The 18827-nt window shown below is 37.1% G+C and overlaps 1 protein-coding gene across 1 annotated transcript in view; it reads left to right on the top strand.

Annotated features, from left to right (window-relative positions):
- The window catches only part of ABCA12 (ATP binding cassette subfamily A member 12), a 199564-nt gene that overhangs the window by 135388 nt on the left and 45349 nt on the right, over positions 1-18827 (top strand). The window contains exons 23-32 of the mRNA NM_001191294.2: positions 767-881; positions 8627-8956; positions 10011-10080; positions 10166-10300; positions 11169-11315; positions 12238-12424; positions 14337-14555; positions 15767-15963; positions 16788-16948; positions 18310-18546. Of these exons, the coding sequence (NP_001178223.2) occupies positions 767-881; positions 8627-8956; positions 10011-10080; positions 10166-10300; positions 11169-11315; positions 12238-12424; positions 14337-14555; positions 15767-15963; positions 16788-16948; positions 18310-18546 (1798 nt within the window). The remainder of the gene's footprint in view (positions 1-766; positions 882-8626; positions 8957-10010; positions 10081-10165; positions 10301-11168; positions 11316-12237; positions 12425-14336; positions 14556-15766; positions 15964-16787; positions 16949-18309; positions 18547-18827) is intronic.

The following is an 18827-nucleotide window of genomic DNA, read 5'->3' as shown; positions in this document are numbered from 1 at the left end:
GAAACATCCCCTAAAGCATTAGTTTGAGGAATCCAAGTTCTTTGCATTTTAAATATTATTTGAGTTTTATTTTATTTCATTTTGGGAAATTTGGTTTAATAACTATGAGCTTCTGCTAAGTCACTTCAGTCGTGTCTCTGACTCTGTGAGACCCGGTAGACGGTAGCCCACCAGGCTCCGCCATCCCAGGGATTCTCCAGGCAAGAACACTGGAGTGGGACGCCATTTCCTTCTCCAATGCATGAAAGTGAGAAGTGAAAGTGAAGTACTCAGTTGTGTCGGACTCTTAGCGACCCCATGGACTGTAGCCTACCAGGCTCCTCTGTCCATGGGATTTTCCGGGCAAGAGTACTGGAGCTTCTGAAGAGTAGTAAATACAGTAATTTGAGAAAATACAGCTTTTAGCTAGATAAACCAATCATCATCTAACTTTGAATCTGCCTTTTACATAAGAATTTAGTTTAGACATAAAGCCTTAGAGCCTTGTAGTTATATCTATAGAATTAACGATTTTCCTGAACAGGACATACTTAAACACCCTTTAAACAATTTGGCAATTTTATCTAACAATCTAGAACTGTTTTACTTTTGTAGCATTATGGCAAGAAAATCATGTACCTACTGTTAAGTCAGCTTCACACTTCATAAATAAAATAGTCATATTAATAATTTCAGTGTAGGAGGGAGTGTGTTCTTTGTATATTACAATCAGCAAATGTGGCATTCATTTTGGTCACTGAATTTTTGTTTTTGTTTTTCCTTACAGCTTCCTTACCAGTGTCTCTTACTCTCTTCCAATCGTGCTCATGGTTGCCTGGGTTGTATTTATAGCTGCATTTGTAAAAAAGCTTGTTTATGAGAAAGACCTCCGGCTTCATGAGGTATGTTGAGAATCTCTAATTACAAATAAGTTCTACTTGGATATATAATTAATGACTATGATTTTCATAATACCTGAGCAAACTCAGAAAGCCTGACCTATATCTGGTGAATTAGATGGAAAAATATTTTATGAATCATTAAGACAGCTGGTACGGCACTATTTTGTCTTCTCAAAAAATTGCATAGAACTTGTCTTATAAGTTTATCTGAAAACCAAAATCTGAATAAAATCTGAATACAGTTTACAATTCTGACAGTAATTTTTGCCCAAGAAGTTACCCGTAAGACTTAGGCATTAACAGAAGAAGTTTAAATGCTAATAATAAAAATAACTACTAACGCAGGAAAACTGTTGGCATAGTAATTAAGTCCAATGAAGATATATAGACATAAATACAGATATAGATATAGGTATAGATATAGACATGGACATGGACAAAGATATATGTCTTTTTTCAGCTCCCAAAAAGCAAATTTTCATTCTAGTATACTTGCTGCTGCTGCTGCTAAGTCGCGTCAGTTGTGTCCGACTCTGTGCAACCCCATAGATGGCAGCCCAGCAGGCTCCCCCGTCCCTGGGATTTTCCAGGCAAGAACACTGGAGTGGGTTGCCATTTCCTTCTCCAATGCATGAAAGTGAGAAGTGAAAGTGAAGTCGCTCAGTCGTGTCCGACTCAGCGACCCCATGGACTGCAGCCCACCAGGCTCCTCCGTCCATGGGATTCTCCAGGCAAGAGTACTGGAGTGGGGTGCCATTGGTTTCCTTCAGTTTTCTCTCACTGAATTGTGATTTATAGAGACTAAGAATTTCATGTTATGCTACTGATTATGTTAATAATATGACAATGAAAGACATGACTTGGGATGTAAACCATGATCTCTTCTGGAGCATGTTCTTCATCATTATCCCCAAATCCAAAATATCTTACTTCTTTTTAGGATTTATGAAACAGCACTGTGTGAATTTTGGATTGTATTGCAATAGAATTATTTTATCTGCTAATCCTATAATAAACCCATTCTTACATTCATGAAGTGAAGTGAAAAGATAGGGGAAATGTTTCAAAACCAGGGCACAATAATTATTGCAAGGCCTGCCTGACAATCTGAAATAATGAGATTAGAGTAACCTGTTAGCCCTTGTACTTTTAAGATTTACATTGCCAGGGCTTTTAGGCAATTGATTATTTCTCCTTACAAAATACAAAACACTGCTTCATGTTTTTGTTAGCTCGACATCAGATTTACAGGGTTGTCCTAGAGATTGAGCCTATACTTCCTCAGTTCAGTTCAGTTCAGTTGCTCAGTCGTGTCCAACTCTTTGCGACCCCATGGACTGCAGCATGTCAGGCCTCCTTGTCCATCACCAACTCCTAGAGTTCACTCAAACTCATATACATTGAGTTGGTGATGCGATCCAACCATCTCATCCTCTGTCGTCACCTTCTCCTCTCTCTAATCTTTCACAACATCAGGGTCTTTTCAAATGAGTCAGCTCTTTGCATCAGGTGGCCAAAGTATTGGAATTTCAGCTTCAGCATCAGTCCTTCCAATGAAAATTCAGGGCTCATCTCCTTTTGGTTGGACTGGTTGGATCTCCTTGCAGTCCAAGGGACTCTCAAGAGTCTTCTCCAACACCTCAATTCAAAAGCATCAATTCTTCGGCACTCAGCTTTCTTTATAGTCCAACTCTCACATCCATACATGACTACTGGAAAAACCATAATGTTGACTCGATGGACTTCTGTTGGCAAAGTAATGTCTCTGCTTTTTAATATGCTATCTAGGTTGGTCATAACTTTCCTTCCAAGGAGTAAGCGTCTTTTTATTTCATGGCTGCAATCACCATCTGCAGTGATTTTGGAGCCCCAAAAAATAAAGTCTGCCACTGCTTCCACTGTTTCCCCATCTATTTGCCATGAAGGGATGAGACTGGATGACATGATTTTGGTTTTCTAAATGTTGAACTTTAAGCCAACTTTTTTACTTTCCTCTTTCACTTTCATCAAAAGGCTCTTTAGTTCTTCTTCACTTTCTGCCATAAAGGTGGTGTCATCTGCATATCTCAGGTTACTGATATCTCTCCCAGCTATCTTGATTTCAGCTTGTGCTTCCTCCAGCCCAGCATTTCTCATGATGTACTCTGCATATAAGTCAAATAAGCACGGTGACAATATACAGCATTGACATACTCCTTTTCCTATTTGGAACCAGTCTGTTGTTCCATGTCCAGTTCTAACTGTTGCTTCCTGACCTGCATACAGATTTCTCAAGAGGCAGGTCAGGTGGTCTGGTATTCCCATCTCTTTCAGAATTTTCCACAGTTTATTGTGGTCCACACAGTCAAAGGCTTTGGCATAGTCAATAATTCAGAAATGGATGTTTTTCTGGAACTCTCTTGCTTTTTCCATGATCCAGCAGATGTTGGCAATTTGATCTCTGGTTCCTCTGCCTTTTCTAAAACCAGCTTGAACATCTGGAAGTTCACGATTCATGTATTGTTGAAGCCTGGCTTGGAGAATTTTGAGCATTACTTTATGAGTATGTGAGATGAGTGCGACTGTGCAGTAGTTTGAGCATTCTTTGGCATTGCCTTTCTTCGAGATTGGAATGAAAACTGACATTTTCCAGTCCGTTGGCCACTATTGAGTTTTCTAAATTTTCTAAATTTTCTGGCATATTGATGCTTCCTAAGGTAACCTTCAGCCGTGTTTTTATATTTCAGTTATAGTTTAGTAAAAGTCTCATCAACTTGTTTGAGCTGTGTTATTTTCAGGACTGTGTACAATGTTTTCTTAACCCCAGTTTAGAAGCTCAAATTCACATCCTGAACCATAACTTTGGTTGCAAGCTTGTACCTTATATTTTTCTGTCTGATTCCTAGTACTCCGAAGTGAATCTTTACAAATTAAAGGAAATCTCTGAAGTGTAAAACTGTGATAGACTCTGAGTTCTTTTCTACAGCAAAATAAATATCTACCTTAAAATGTTAGAAATGCAGTATATATGTACATGTGTATATACATGTGTTATGTATCTGTCTATTCTATATGTGTGTGTGTATAATACATGCATATTGTGTTATTTTGGCTTGAAAATAGAACTCTCTGAATGTATCTATGGATGTCACCGAAAAATATCAAAGCACAATAAAGAGTTTTTCTCAATAGAAGATATGAAAGGCATTTTTAATGGTGAACTAGTTTCTGTTTGGTAGCTCTGTGTCTTCATTTTGCAGGCATCCACTTTCAAAATTTAACCAGCTAGTCTTGGGAGTCAAAGTTACATAGTGGAAGATTATTGAACTTGGAATCAGACATCAGAATTTGAGTCTTTCAGTTCATATTCATTTGTGCCCAATACCTAAACTCTTTGAGTCATGTCATCTAGACTTTATTCAGCATTATATTTCCAGAATGTACTTTCTCACTGCCAGAACAGAAGAGGCATTCAATTATTCATTTTTTATCAATTCGAAGATAATGATTTTTTGTTCATATTTTAAAGCTTCTGAAATTGAGATATATTTGATAGGGTGTCATAATTCATTTGGCAGCGATTTTTCTTTCTTGGTGGCAGTTAAAGTAATGACACATCTTAAAATTAGCAGTGTCCTAAATTTAAAGGAATATTATCTATTTGTGAGATGAATTAATGGAAGCAAAATATTCCTAATATACCTGCTCACCTCCTTCCACCACTGACAGTTCTAAACTAGCCCCCTCCTTTTTCGAGATGAAAAAGCTGAGCCCAGAAAGTGAGAGATGACTTGCTAAAGACTATAGATTAGTGAAATGGTGGATCTGGACTGGCTTTTTTTTAACCCCAACACAGTGTGTGTTTGTGTGTGTGTGTTTATCTCTGTGTTGTATTTAGTTAGAGTAATTTTTGGTTAATGATAATTACAAGGCATGCCATTTCTTGAACTTTGCCATGCTAAACTTTTTTTTTTTTAATAAGAGCTTATTTTATTCTATTTATTTTTTACTGAAAATTGATGTATTACATTATGCAAATTTAAGGTGTACAAATTGCTGATTTGATACATTTATGTTTTGCAGTAATATTTAACACCCTAGAATTATGTTATATCTCTATTCACATCATGTAGTTATCTGTTCTTTTATGTGGTGAGGACAATCAAGATATGTTAACAGTTCTTTAGCACTTCTGACTAGTCCTTTTCCATATCGTAGCTACTTTCCCTCTCCCAATTTTTTTTTAGTAGCATAGACTACTTAGGACTTTTGAAGATAATGGTGGACAATCTCTTAGATTACCAGCAACTCAAGATCTTAATATTATCATTTTAATATTCACTAAGATCTAAAGCTGCCCCTTCTTTACTTCCTTCTCATTCCAATTGAATAAAAAAGTAGAAAACAAAACAAAACATCTTTTTTCCTTCTGTAATTGTTCTCACATTTAGACAGAGAAATCAAGTCAGTTGCTAATTCAATGAAGGCATTCATCTTTGACCTCATTATGGTATGATTCTAGTAAATTCCTTTAACTTGTTAAAGAGACTTAGTACAAATACTAATGCCCAATAAGTTTACTGATAAAATTAATCATATAGTTAGAAAAATATTTCAAAATGCCCTTCAGTTGAGCTTTATTCTGCATTTCTTGCTTTTAAAAATTAAAATATAAAACTATACAAAGGCTGACTTTATATTACACAGAAGAGTTGTTTTTCACACTGTGTTCTTGGTTTTATGGTTATTTTCATCTATTTGGTCTAAAATAAGTCATTTATGGGGATTTCATTGTTTATATTCAGTTTGAGACAAAATTTTGGAGTTCTGTCTCTCAATTCAGACAGGTATCCTAAAATATCTATAGTCTGCAGAATGATTGCCAAATATTATGCAAAAGTCTGTAGTTCTGTGGTACTTCACTTGAGGCAATTTTGTCTCCTTTTTTTGAATACCAGTTTACTCCTTTTTATGTCTTATTGGTATATATCCTACTAGTAAGAATATGGAATATTCCAAGTAATGATCACAATATCCTTTATATCCTACTAAAAACAATAACATAAATATCTTAAGAGAATATAAAATTTGAAGTACAAAAATATTATTAACCAGTTCTTGACATTCTTGTTGAATGAAAACTTGCTGTCAAGTAAATATATGTATATTTATGATTTCTTTTCTTGACAGTATTTAATGTCAGTCCCTGTGCATAAGCTTCTTTTGAATGTGATGACTCATTTGTCTAAAATCTCACAGAATCTCTTTCTTCTCATTATTTCCTGCTGAGAACTGGAGCACAGTTTGATCACTGTGCAGAGGGGTTTTCCTGAGCCACAGGTTATCAGATATTGATGAATTGCTCCAGCAGGTTTGGGAGACTTGAGACAAGTGGCTGTTTGATTACAAGCTGGCACTTGCATCTGTCACTCTGAGGAGACTCCAACGACACCCAAGACAGCACAGCCCGTCGTCCTCTGTGGGCCACCTTCCATTAGCAAGCTTGGTCTTGTTGATGATCACAAAGTTGGCAGCGAGTCTGGATAATTTATGGATGACCTACATGCACTCATTGCTTTTTTCTTTATGTATAACAGCTGTTCTTCTCATGGCATAAAATCCTGAAGTTTAACTCTGAAGTTTGATGCTAGAGTGCTAAGTAGTAAACACTGTTGGAGGCATCTAATCTGTTCTGTTTTGATAAAAAGCAATGATCAGTCTCCAACTTTTACCAATTCTTGGGAATAGAAATCTGATCTTGAGCCTTGAAAACTTCCAAATTACTATGATAAACACCTTCATGCCTGCTCTTTGGGTTTGCTAAATTATTTTTAACAAGGCTATGAATGGAGAATTTTCTAGATATATAAATGTTTTATACTGAAGCTATCTACAGTCAGGGAAGGAAAACACATTTATAAACATGAAGTCAGCTCTATTTCATGTCCTTGATAGCATTCTGGATACTTCATATCCACTTTGTAAAATATAGTGATACTGCCTCTTCCTGACATACATTGCTGTTGGGTGGAGGAGAAAATTTTTGTATAGGACAAATGAAATTAAGTGGTGAATATCAGCTTTCAGATAGTTACATGGGTTCTATAACTTCCCATATAATTATATTCAAATAACATTAAAAACATTTAAAACATCAAAATACAAATAATGGGAAAGGCCAAAATACAAAAAAGAATTGGTATCTCTGAAATGAAGGCATCAAACATGACTCAGTAATTTTGCAAATTGGGTGGGATACAGGGAAATTGCTAAAATAAGATCTATGAGGTCTCTTTCACACCAAAATCTAACTTTCTTTTCAATGATAGATACATAGCAATTGGATAAAACCTTCCATAGTGAATCTTCACTCCATGCTGATTTTTTTTTTTTTTTTTACTTTGACACACACATCTATTCCTATAGAAACATAGGTTGAATCTTTACTGTAAAGTGTGCAGGGTCTGGGAGGAAAGGAGTAGGAGGGAGAGAAGAGGGTGAGGAAAAGGGTAAAGTTAAGAGAAGTCACGGGACTTCCTTAGTGATGATTCGCTTAAGGCCCACAGCTTAGACTAGTGGCAGTCAGGTAGCTGTTTCCATGGTAACAACTGGAGCAACAGAGTTATCAAAACGTGATAAATTGCAAAGGCAGAAAGTAAAAATCGTATTTTGCTTGTATAGTAAAAGATTTGGCGCATTCCCTATTTTTTTTCCTAGACAAGTTAGATTTAAAGGGGAAGACATTGTACATCCTTGATTTTTCAAAAAAAAAAAAAAATAGTGGATTACAAAGCTGTTAGTGGAACACTTATTTTGTTCTTTTTAAGATGGAATATTAGATTCATAAACTTACTATTAATCAAGAGTTGTTACAACTAGAAACCGTGTACAAACTCAAGTCACTGATTCAAAACACCCAAGGTCCTGGGGGCTTCAGATCATTCAGAATCCTTTTGAGTTAACGCAAAAACACCTCATGTTGGTCTGTCTTTCCACCTTGATGGAATGCCTTGACCACTAAGGATACCACTGAAATAATACATAATATCAGTTGAGAGAGAGGTGTAGATTATCTGAGATGCATGTGTTCATTTTGGGTGCATGGACTTTTATAATTTTTTTGGAAAACAAAGATAACAAACCTGACCTAGATTGTTAGTGATTTTAAGGATAGGGAAATTATGCCAAAATGCAGAAAGTCTTCTTCAAAGTTTGCATAGTTTAACATCTTAGGAATCTGGTCTACTTTATTTCTTATAGGAATATGAATAATTATTGCATTTTTCATTAATGTTTAGTTGAAAATAATGGAGTTTTATTATCTCAATCCATACATTGAATTTTAAATAAATTATGAGTTTTCACCAACTTGAAATATTCTTACCTGCACACATATCAAATTCATGTTGTAAAATTCTGCAGGGGATAACAAATTTTTGTGTCTATTCTCAATTCGTTTAATCTGGAAACATCACTTAGATACCAGTTATAAAATGAGCTTGTCAAAAAATAAAACAAACCTCACCATCCAAATCATTCATTACATTGGGGCAGCCTGGGAGCTACAATCTAAGATGGACTGAAATAAATAGCCACGTTAATGTCATATAGTGAGCGTGGACAAATGCTATACCGAGAAACATCGTTAAAATGCCTAGTTTCACGTGTTTCAAGAGTCTCATGGACATTTTGGAATGGTACAGGAATAACTGTCATCTGAGAATATATTAGCTTAAGAAGAGACTAACATGTTTTCGTTTTTACAGTACATGAAGATGATGGGAGTGAACTCCTGCAGCCACTTTTTCGCCTGGCTCATAGAGAGTGTTGCATTTTTACTGATTACCATCGGCATCCTCATCATCATACTCAAGTTTGGCAATATTCTTCCTAAAACAAATGGGTTCATTTTGTTCCTGTATTTTTCGGACTACAGCTTCTCGGTTATCGCCATGAGCTATCTGATCAGTGCCTTCTTCAACAGCACCAACATTGCAGCTCTGATCGGAAGCCTCATTTACATCATTGCCTTTTTTCCATTTATTGTTCTGATTACAGTTGAAAATGAGTTGAGCTATGTAATAAAAGTATTCATGGTAAGTCAGCTGTCACAACTGAATGGCCAGGGTATGAAAGGAATGAACTTTTGTGCGTGTGTTTAGACTCTCTAAATGTACAAGTGCAGTAATTACAAAATATGCGTAACTGTCCTAATCATTGTCTACCATACAAGCATAAGACTATGAAAAGAAAACTTTTCCTCCACTGTTTATAAAATCATAATAGATGATGCTGTAAGAAAGAGCAGTTAAAATGTAATATATCATGTTTTGAAGATCATCAAGAATTCTGACTTATCTCTGGCCCAGTTCCATAAATATCTTAGAACCTCTATTACTGGCATTGTTCTCATATATGACTAATTCTTGTGGTTTTTATGACATGTAACCTACAGGCATGAATACAAATGTGCTGGTAGCATAGAATCAATTTTGAATTCTTTTCTGCTTTTTCAATTCAAAGTACCAAATTAATTTAAGAACTTTAATGAAAGCATTAAGTTCACTGATATTGAAATGTGGAAAGCAGCAGTAAAGTTCACCATTGACTGAGGCTCGTATTAGAACTTTGTTGTTTGTGGAAATAGGGATAAATAACTTTCATTTGACATTGGCCGCCTTGTATTTAAACAACATTTAAATTTTTATTTGTTGCATTATAAGTACTCAACTGATATTTTAATATATTTTCATGCATAAAACTTCTATTACTTGAAGACAATCTATGAAGTAAAAACATCTTCTGGCCCCTAACCTTTCATTTGATGTTAATCTTAACATTGCACTACTCTATAATTACCAATTTTGTAAATTGCTGAACAACATTTAGTAAGTTTAGATATGTATTTTGGATTTTTGACAAATATTTTCCAAGTTATAATTTTCCTTCTTTTGTTTTCTGCGATTGCCTCCCCTTTTCCTCCAAAATTGTAGTGCGCTTGGTAAGAGACCTCTGTGCTTTTAAATATGATCGAGAGTTAGTGTCAGTTTTACCTATAGAAGGGCCCAAAGTTTGAAGTAGGTTAAGACCTCTCTGGGTGAAATGTATGAAACCTACAAGAACTATCATTCTGGTTGATTCTATTCACAGAGCCTGCTGTCTCCAACAGCTTTCAGTTATGCAGGTCAGTACATTGCACGCTACGAGGAGCAAGGCATCGGTAGGTTCACTTTCTTTTCAACTGGATTTTATCTTTCACACCTACAGAATGTATCACAGAAAAATAAATGTATGTGTTCACTTAGGTCTTCAGTGGGAAAATATGTACAGTTCCCCAGTTCAGGATGACACCACTTCATTTGGCTGGCTGTGCTGTCTAATCCTCGCTGACTCTTTCATTTATTTCCTTATTGCTTGGTATGTCCGGAACGTTTTCCCAGGTATGATCATTCTTCCTACACATACATGCTTTTCATGATTGTTATCATTATAAAACTGCTAATATATATTTTCTAATATTTTATTTGCCAAATATCATCTCCAAAAATACTTCCATCCCAAAACTAACCAAAATTTTCCAGCCTGAGATAATGCACTGTTGAATTTTTTCCTCTCATATTCCTTTAAAGGATAGAATGAATTAAGAAGCATGGAGTCCAGTCTTTCCAAATGGGAGTATGAGATATTATAAAAGGCAAAAATCAGGCTCCTAATTTTAAGGAAAATTTATCAAATTTAATGGAATAAGACTAGTGGGTTTCCCCTCCAAGGTCTCAAATGGTTAAAACTTCAACATGCTCATAAGTTTTCCCATTAAGTCTTATTTATATTTGCACATTTTTGATTCTATGAATAAATGAAAGATTGTTACTCTATTCCAGTTATATAAAATTTCTGTAAAAGAGAAAAATGTGGAGACAAAGCAGATCAGTGATTGCTTCTGACTTGGGTTGAAACCAGGGATTATTTGCAAAGCACATAAGATAACTTTTTGGAGTTATTGGAATCTGGGGATTGTTGTTCTGGTTGCAAAACTTTATTTACTAGAAATCATCACACTCTGCATTTACAATGATTAAATTTTATAGTGTATAACTGTACCACTGAAGCTGTTTATAAAGGAAAGAATTAAAAACTGGCTTTCTTTTTTACTTTACTTTGGAAACTGAGACAACTTTAGTTTTATATAGTATCAAAAAAATGAAAATATTTCCTAAATACTACATAGTAAATACTGTTATTTAACTTCTGATGCTTAATGTTAACAATCGATTTAAAACTACTTTTCCTAATACATTTTTGTTACAGGTACATATGGTATGGCAGCTCCGTGGTATTTTCCATTCCTTCCTTCCTATTGGAAAGAACGATTGGGATGTGCAGAAGTGAATCATGAGAAAAGCAATGGGCTTATGTTTACTAATATCATGATGCAGAACACCAACCCATCTGCCAGTAAGACAAGTAGGTCAACAACATGCATTATTATGAGAGAAGTGATGTAAAATTTACATGACTAGTGATTTTAATTATGTTTTTCTAAATGGCAAAATTATCATCCTTTTAGTCATGGATGAATATGTCTACACATATGTGTTTGGACTCTTAGGGAGATTAAATCGTGGCCTTTTCTGGGCTCATTAACTCAGTTGGTTAGCATATGGTGCTAATTAGGCCAAGATTGCAGATCCCTTTGTGGTCCAGTTAGATCCACACAGAGAAAAATTTTGTTCCTTGGCCACAGTCTGCACCCCTCACTCCAGCCATCTGTCACTAGTCATAAGGAGTAACCAAGTAACAAGTATGGATAATTTAGCATAACCCATCACCAACAAAGAACAAACAATTTAAGGCTTGTGACTTCCTGACATTGGGTGAGCAGTGTCAGTTTTATAAAGTAAGGATGAGCCATATAACTAGTTCTTTTGTGATGCATGAAGGAAATGTAGAGAGTAATTAATGAACTGATTCTACAACCACAGATCTGAGTAAGCATTGTCCACCAAGTATAGACATTTATTCTATACATAAGTATCACCCTGTTCAGTTGGAAGACCAAGCCTTAAACTTGTATTTTGAATTTTTGAGATCTTTGATTTGAATAAAGGAGAATTCAGTATTATGATACTATATTCTGAAACTTCTTTTTCTGACAGAGACAGGTAATATAAACCTTAGAGTGTGGTTCCAACACTCTCATTCATTTTTAAAACAAGTGAGAAGGTGGAAGACTATAATAGACCATTTATATCTGGAATTATTTTTTTACTTTGAGGCTTGTGTCTATAGTCTTTGGTTTTTAATTAAGGAAAAGTCTAAATCTAGCTGCATTTTCTTTCCTTGTAAGCTTACAACTCTTCTCTTGATTTCTCTCCAGGTCCTGAATACAAATTTTCCTCCAACATTGAGCCTGAACCTAAAGATCTCACAGTTGGGGTTGCTCTGCATGGGGTCACAAAGATCTATGGCTCAAAAATTGCTGTTGATAACCTCAATCTGAACTTCTATGAAGGTCATATTACTTCATTGCTGGGGCCCAATGGAGCCGGGAAGACTACCACCATGTATGTTACTTTTCAATACTTAGGTGTCATGGAAGCATATTACTTAATATTTCCCCAATTCTTTCATAAAAATAGAGTTGTTAAAGCTCCCAGATGGACCTCAACTTGCTTACTGTAGAAGCAAGTTTAAGCCTGTGAGCTCGAAGTCTGGATCAGACCCACCAGATAGGTTCATTTTGGTCTACCTAATATTGGCCCACTATTACTTCTCAAAATATTTTATTCCTGTGCCAGTTTTCAAATAAAAATAGGAGAGTTTTCAGATAAAAATAAACATTCCTGTCATCTCTTAAATATTAGAAAGTTTTGGAAACATTGGACCTACAGGCTTAGATAGAGACAATTGTTTTGGACTTATTAGTGACTGTTCTTAAAGCGGGTTTAATGACTGTTCTTCATCCCTGCTCCCCACCAACTTTACTGCCTCATACAGTCAGTCTGTTTCACTTATTTGCATTTTTACCCTGGCCTGTATACCAGTTTGGATTCACAAATCTTGGTATAAACACACTCAGCCCCATCTGTTCTATTAAATGGATCCTTTGCCTGGATTCATGAAAGAAAGAAAAAAGAAAAGAATCACTAGCTATCAGATATAGATCAAAAGTTCACAAACAGTACATGGGCTGTTCTTCCTCTCTCTTCACTTAACTAGCATTTTCCTGTGTCCTGATGGAGAAAAGATTTGAATGGTTTTAAAAGTGACATTGTTTTGAAATTGTTTCTGTGACTTACCTCCAGTGCTCCACTAGGCTTTGCTTGGAGTGAGCTGTAAGATGCTGCTGGTGTTCTTGTCTTATTTGGGAAAAAGTATCCATTTTCAGATATGCTGTTTACTGTCATCATGAGTAAGCTCAGTGAGTGCCAAAACATATTTTTCAGTAATTAAAAGGGGACAAAAGAGAGTTATGAAAGGAGCAAACATGAAGCTGCTCTCATTTATACGACCTGTTTCAATGCAGAGTTGGCTTTCTAGTGAGAATGTACTGTGTTTGTGCTAAATCTCTTCAGTGGTGTCCGACTTTGTGATCCTATGGATTGTAGCCCACCAAGCTCTTCTATCCATGAGGATTCTCCAGGCAAAAATGCTGGAGTGGGTTGCCATACTGAGAGTATAGTGCTTAAAATTAAGATTTCTAATAAGCAATAAGAGGACAATAAAGAAAAGGAATGGAGAAGGATTTTGAAGAGGCTATAATTTTAGCTGAAAAAGTCCCCATTGTAGTTTTCTGAGTATAAGGAATGTATAAAGAAATACGTTATTTGATTTTAATGCATTTTTATGGGAAGAATCACACATTGTATTGATTCCCTATTTAATCCACAATAGTCCTTTAAGATCTGTTATGTGTAAGACACTAGTTAGATGGTAAGAGTGGTACAAAAAAAAAAAAAAAAAGTCCTTTCCTTGACTTCATGGGGCTTACATTTTAGTGGAGAAGATGGATATTAAATAACTGCCCAGTTTACTGACCATCTGAAGTACGATGAGGAGTTCTGTAGGTGAGAATATTCAAGTCACAGGGTAGAGTGGGGGACTGAAGATGACCAAAGTTCACGTGGGAAATAGAAATTTGAGGCTTAATGGCCTATGGGAACTACCTGATGCCAGGGATGTGTGGGAGCTTGCTGAAGACGGGAGTGCATTTGCAATTAGAAAGCCCAACCCTTTCTGTCATTATTGCCACCACGACCACCATCATCATCACATGTGCTTCTGTAACACTAAAGTATTGGGAGCTTAAAAGCAATTTTAATTTTTACTCCCAATTAATCCGATTTTACTTCATAGCTTGACCTGCCCTGGGAAGATACACCGTAACATTTTTTGCTAACAGCTGAGATATATTTAGTCCAAAAACCTAGATCAAAGTTTTGGTTCACACCTAACTTATGGTTTCTTCATTTCCAGCTCCATGTTGACTGGACTGTTTGGGGCCTCGGCAGGTACCATCTTTGTTTACGGAAAAGATATCAGAACAGATCTGCACGTTGTGCGGAAGAACATGGGCGTCTGCATGCAGCATGATGTCTTGTTCAGTTACCTCACCACCAAGGAGCACCTTCTCCTCTACGGCTCCATTAAAGTTCCTCACTGGACTAAAAAGCAGCTGCATGAAGAAGTGAAAAGGTCAGATATGACAGGAATGAGAACATGTGCTGGTTAACTTCTCTCAGAAAGAAGTCAAGTTACAATAATAACACCAGTAGGAAACAGTTTCTCAGGAAACAATTGTTTTCAGTTTTTCTACTTTTCTGCTATTGTGTACATTTAAGGGCCTATGGGTTTTGTATAAGGGCCTATGAGAATTGTATACATTCTCCTCAGCAGCCAGTTATTACCCTGGAAATAGCTGCCTTCGTTTCTGGTCTTGTATTGCCCCCATTCCTCTGCTTCCAATCTCCATGGCCACCATACAAGTCTTAACTGGACCCCTGGCTTCTACATTCCCTTGTACAGTCTATTCTTCAAAGAACAGTCAGGGTGACCTTTTTAAACTACAGATTAGACCATGTCACTCCTCTGTCAAAGCCCTCTAATGGTTTCTCACCACATTCAGAGTGAAACTCAGGAATGTCCTTATCGAGGCCTGTGAGACTCTTCCTGACCTGCCCTCAATCTCGGTTTTGCTTTTATTTCCTTCTGCTTCTTCCACATTCACTCTGCTCCAGGCATGCTCGCCCAGGTGCACGCTCAGTTATGCTGGGCCTGCTCCTGCCTCCGGGCTGCCCATGTTCCCACTACATAGAGCAGCGTTTTCCAGACAGCCCTTAGACTTACTCCACCCCTCTGGTCCTGCTCAAACATCACCTTCTCTGAGGGAGCCACCATGTGTAAAACAGATGCCTAAAATAGCACACGCCAGGCACTCATCTCATATACCCGGTGTTATTTGTTTTTTTATTACACTTATAAAATAGAAAATTATAATCTTCTTGGGAATATGTTTATCAACTGAATTTCCCCTGCATTACTCCTGATACACAACTATACTATATCATCATCTCCTCATGGGTTAGGAACATTATCTGCTCGATGCTGTTCCACAGCACCTAAAACACAGTCTGGCAGAAAACAGGCAGGGACTCTCTATATAAATACTTGTCAAATGAATGAATAAAATAATGAACCATATAGTCCTTATGGTGTTTTCTTAGTATTAATTTTATACCTCCAACTAGATGATAAACAACAGAAAACTATGTCGTGAATCCTCAATAGTTTACCTTGCTGAGCACATAATAGTTGTTTAATGAATACCTCTTATTTAGGGTGCTTTTTGTATTTTTCCAAAATTCAAATACTCTGTAAAACATAACCACTGCCCATCATTTCTGAAGGACTTTAAAAGATACTGGACTATATAGCCATCGTCATAAGAGAGTTGGAACACTGTCAGGAGGAATGAAGAGGAAGTTATCCATATCAATAGCTCTCATCGGAGGATCAAGGGTGGTAATTCTGGATGAACCATCCACTGGCGTTGACCCATGTTCTCGGCGAAGTATATGGGATGTTATATCCAAGAACAAAACTGGTATGAGTACTTTCTTATAACTTCTCCAGCCAGCAGTTATAGTTTTGCCCTCTGGGATGCAAGCACACAAGTTGAAGTCTTTTCTGTTTATAATCTCTGTTAAACATCTAAGGTGTGCTCTTCCTTTTCCCAGGTCTTGTCTTCTCCTAGCTAAATTTCTGGATCAATTAGTGTATAATTATGTAGAGCCCACTGTGAACTGAGCACTTAACTGACCTTTGTGAGAGTGTGCAAATCCAACAGAAGTTCCAAATTCTGCCTAGAGGAGCTTAGAATCTAATTAGAGATACCAAACATACACAAACGAAAATAAACTGAAAACAGACTAAATAAGTGCTAGCAGGATGTGAGGCAAAGGAGCAATCAGAGTGGAGTGGATTAATCAGAGAGAAATTTTCAAAAAGTCTTTAAAATTATGGCTTTTTCATAGTGAAGAAAAGGAGGGAGGGGGAGAGAGAGAGAGAGAGAGAGACAGAGAGAGAGAATGGAAGTGAAGCCAAGGGAACAGAATAAGGGATTAACAGAAGTCGGACATGACTGAAGTGACTTAGCAGCAGCAGCTCCCACTACAGAGTATGGACAGTTAGCCTTAGAGCATATTTGCTGTCAACTTACAAGAACACCCCCCGCAACCTGCCTCAGGTATTTAGGAACACCCCTTCTGAATTTCTCTTCGATCATTTTGGAAGCCCCTCTGGTCAGTGTTTCAGTTAGCTCATAAAATGTGACTCTCCATAAATCACAGGATTTACTTATTTTAACTCAGTATATCTTGGCAACTGTAGCTTCATTTTTCATTTTGGGTTGTTCTCTGTGTTTTCAAGCCAGAACAATCATTCTGTCGACACACCACTTGGATGAGGCTGAAGTGCTGAGTGACCGCATTGCCTTCCTGGAGCAAGGAGGGCTGCGCTGCTGCGGGTCACCGTTTTATCTCAAGGAGGCATTTGGAGATGGGTATCACCTCACACTCACCAAGAAAAAGGTTTGTAGGAGAGAAACTATACCTCATTGTAGGGTCATAAATTCAGTTTGGTATGAAACAGAAGTAGAATCTGTCCAACTTCATACATTGCTAAAATTCACTATTAATATGTTAGATTCATGTTTCTCAAACTCGAGCAAATTTCAGAACCACTGAAGGTCTTGGTTAAATCCAGACTTCTGGCTCCACCTTCGAGTGTCTCTGATTCAGTAGATCTGGGAATGGGTTCTAGAATTTACTACACTTCTACCAAGGTCCACATTACCCATATGACACTGATGCTGCTGGTCTGGGATTGCACACTGAGAAGTAACGTACTAGATAAAAGAAAGTCTATACTGAAGGCTACTGATGAATGATCAGCCTGTTAGTTCCCCTACATTTCAGCCTGTAAGGCTAAAAATTAGATTTTCTGCTCTATAAAAAGCCAATGAAGGAATATGCAGTCACATATTCACTTTCTGATCAGTGTTCCTTGACTGGTAATGTGGAGACTGATTCAGCCAGACCAGTGATGCTTTCACATCTTCAAAGAACAAAAATGCTTAGTTTCTAAGGCTCCCTTACTATCTCAAATAGTGCTATTTATCTATGTTGTGCAAGATGTATATGCTATGACTACTCTCATTTATTTTATATCTTATCATCCTAATGCGACTCCCAAAATAGAAAAAGTAGTTCATTGTCACATTCCTTAATTCAATTAAAATTTTATTTATTAGTTATATATGATATCTTAATATGTGCCCAAGACATTGTCTTAGGCACTGGGGATACAGCAGTGAACTGATGATGCTAAGATATCTGCTCTTATGGAGTTTATGTTCTGATGGGAGTGTGGGGAATTCGCGTGGTAAAATTGATAAGTATATAATTTAGAATATTAGCAAGTGATAACTGCTATGGGTAGAACAAAGCAGAGGAAAGGGCATAGGGAACGCTAGGAAGTGCCATTTTAAGTAGACAGCATCTCTGAGAAGGTGACAGATGACCCAGGAGTTAAGGCCAAGAAGAGAGTGAGCCCTGTCACTATCTGGGGCAAAGGAACAATTGCAAAGACCCTAAGGAGGGAGCGCTCCTGAGCCTGAAGCATTGAATAACCGAACGTTTGTTGTGAGAGAGAGAGAGGAGGTGAGCAAGGAGGCTGGAGAAGGGACAGGGTGAGGTGGGAGACAAGCCCTAGAATAGTGACTGACAGACAACCATAGGGACCCCCAGTGGGACAGGGAGCAAGAGAGGAGTGATATACTCCCTGGCACAGGTCTGTACTGGCCTAAAAGAACTCGCCACCCTCTGACTGGGGCCCTTGGGCCCTACAATGTGAAGACAAGGGAGTGTTTAACTTCTCTTCTCGTCTCTAGAGTCCAAATCTAAATGCAAGTACAGTGTGTGACACCACAGCTGTGACGGCAATGATCCAGTCACATCTCCCTGACGCCTACCTCAAGGAGGACATCGGGGGAGAACTTGTCTACGTGCTTCCTCCATTTAGCACCAAAGTTTCAGGGGCCTATCTTTCACTCCTGAGAGCCCTGGACAGTGGCCTGGGTGACCTCAACATTGGGTGCTATGGCATTTCAGATACCACCGTGGAAGAGGTACACCTGGACATTTCCTTTTTGCTTGAGGCTGATTAACTTGCTGTTCCCCTAGAATAAATATAAACAGTTCTTTTTAAAAAGAAAAAAAAATTTGTAATGAATGTTTTAAGAAGTAAAGGGAAACAAAAATAAAGATAGTTTTGATTATATAAAAATTATAAACAAACATTTTATCAAATCAGAACATCTTAAAATTATCTCAGTACCATTCTTATGTAAGACTGACTTCTGAGAACAAGCATGTTGCTTCACTTAGAGAAAACATATCTTTTACTATG

Source organism: Bos taurus, chromosome 2 (assembly GCF_002263795.3).
Source record: "Bos taurus isolate L1 Dominette 01449 registration number 42190680 breed Hereford chromosome 2, ARS-UCD2.0, whole genome shotgun sequence".
In the NCBI taxonomy this organism is placed as follows: Eukaryota; Metazoa; Chordata; class Mammalia; order Artiodactyla; family Bovidae; genus Bos; species Bos taurus.
This window is presented reverse-complemented; position numbering and strand designations above follow the sequence as displayed.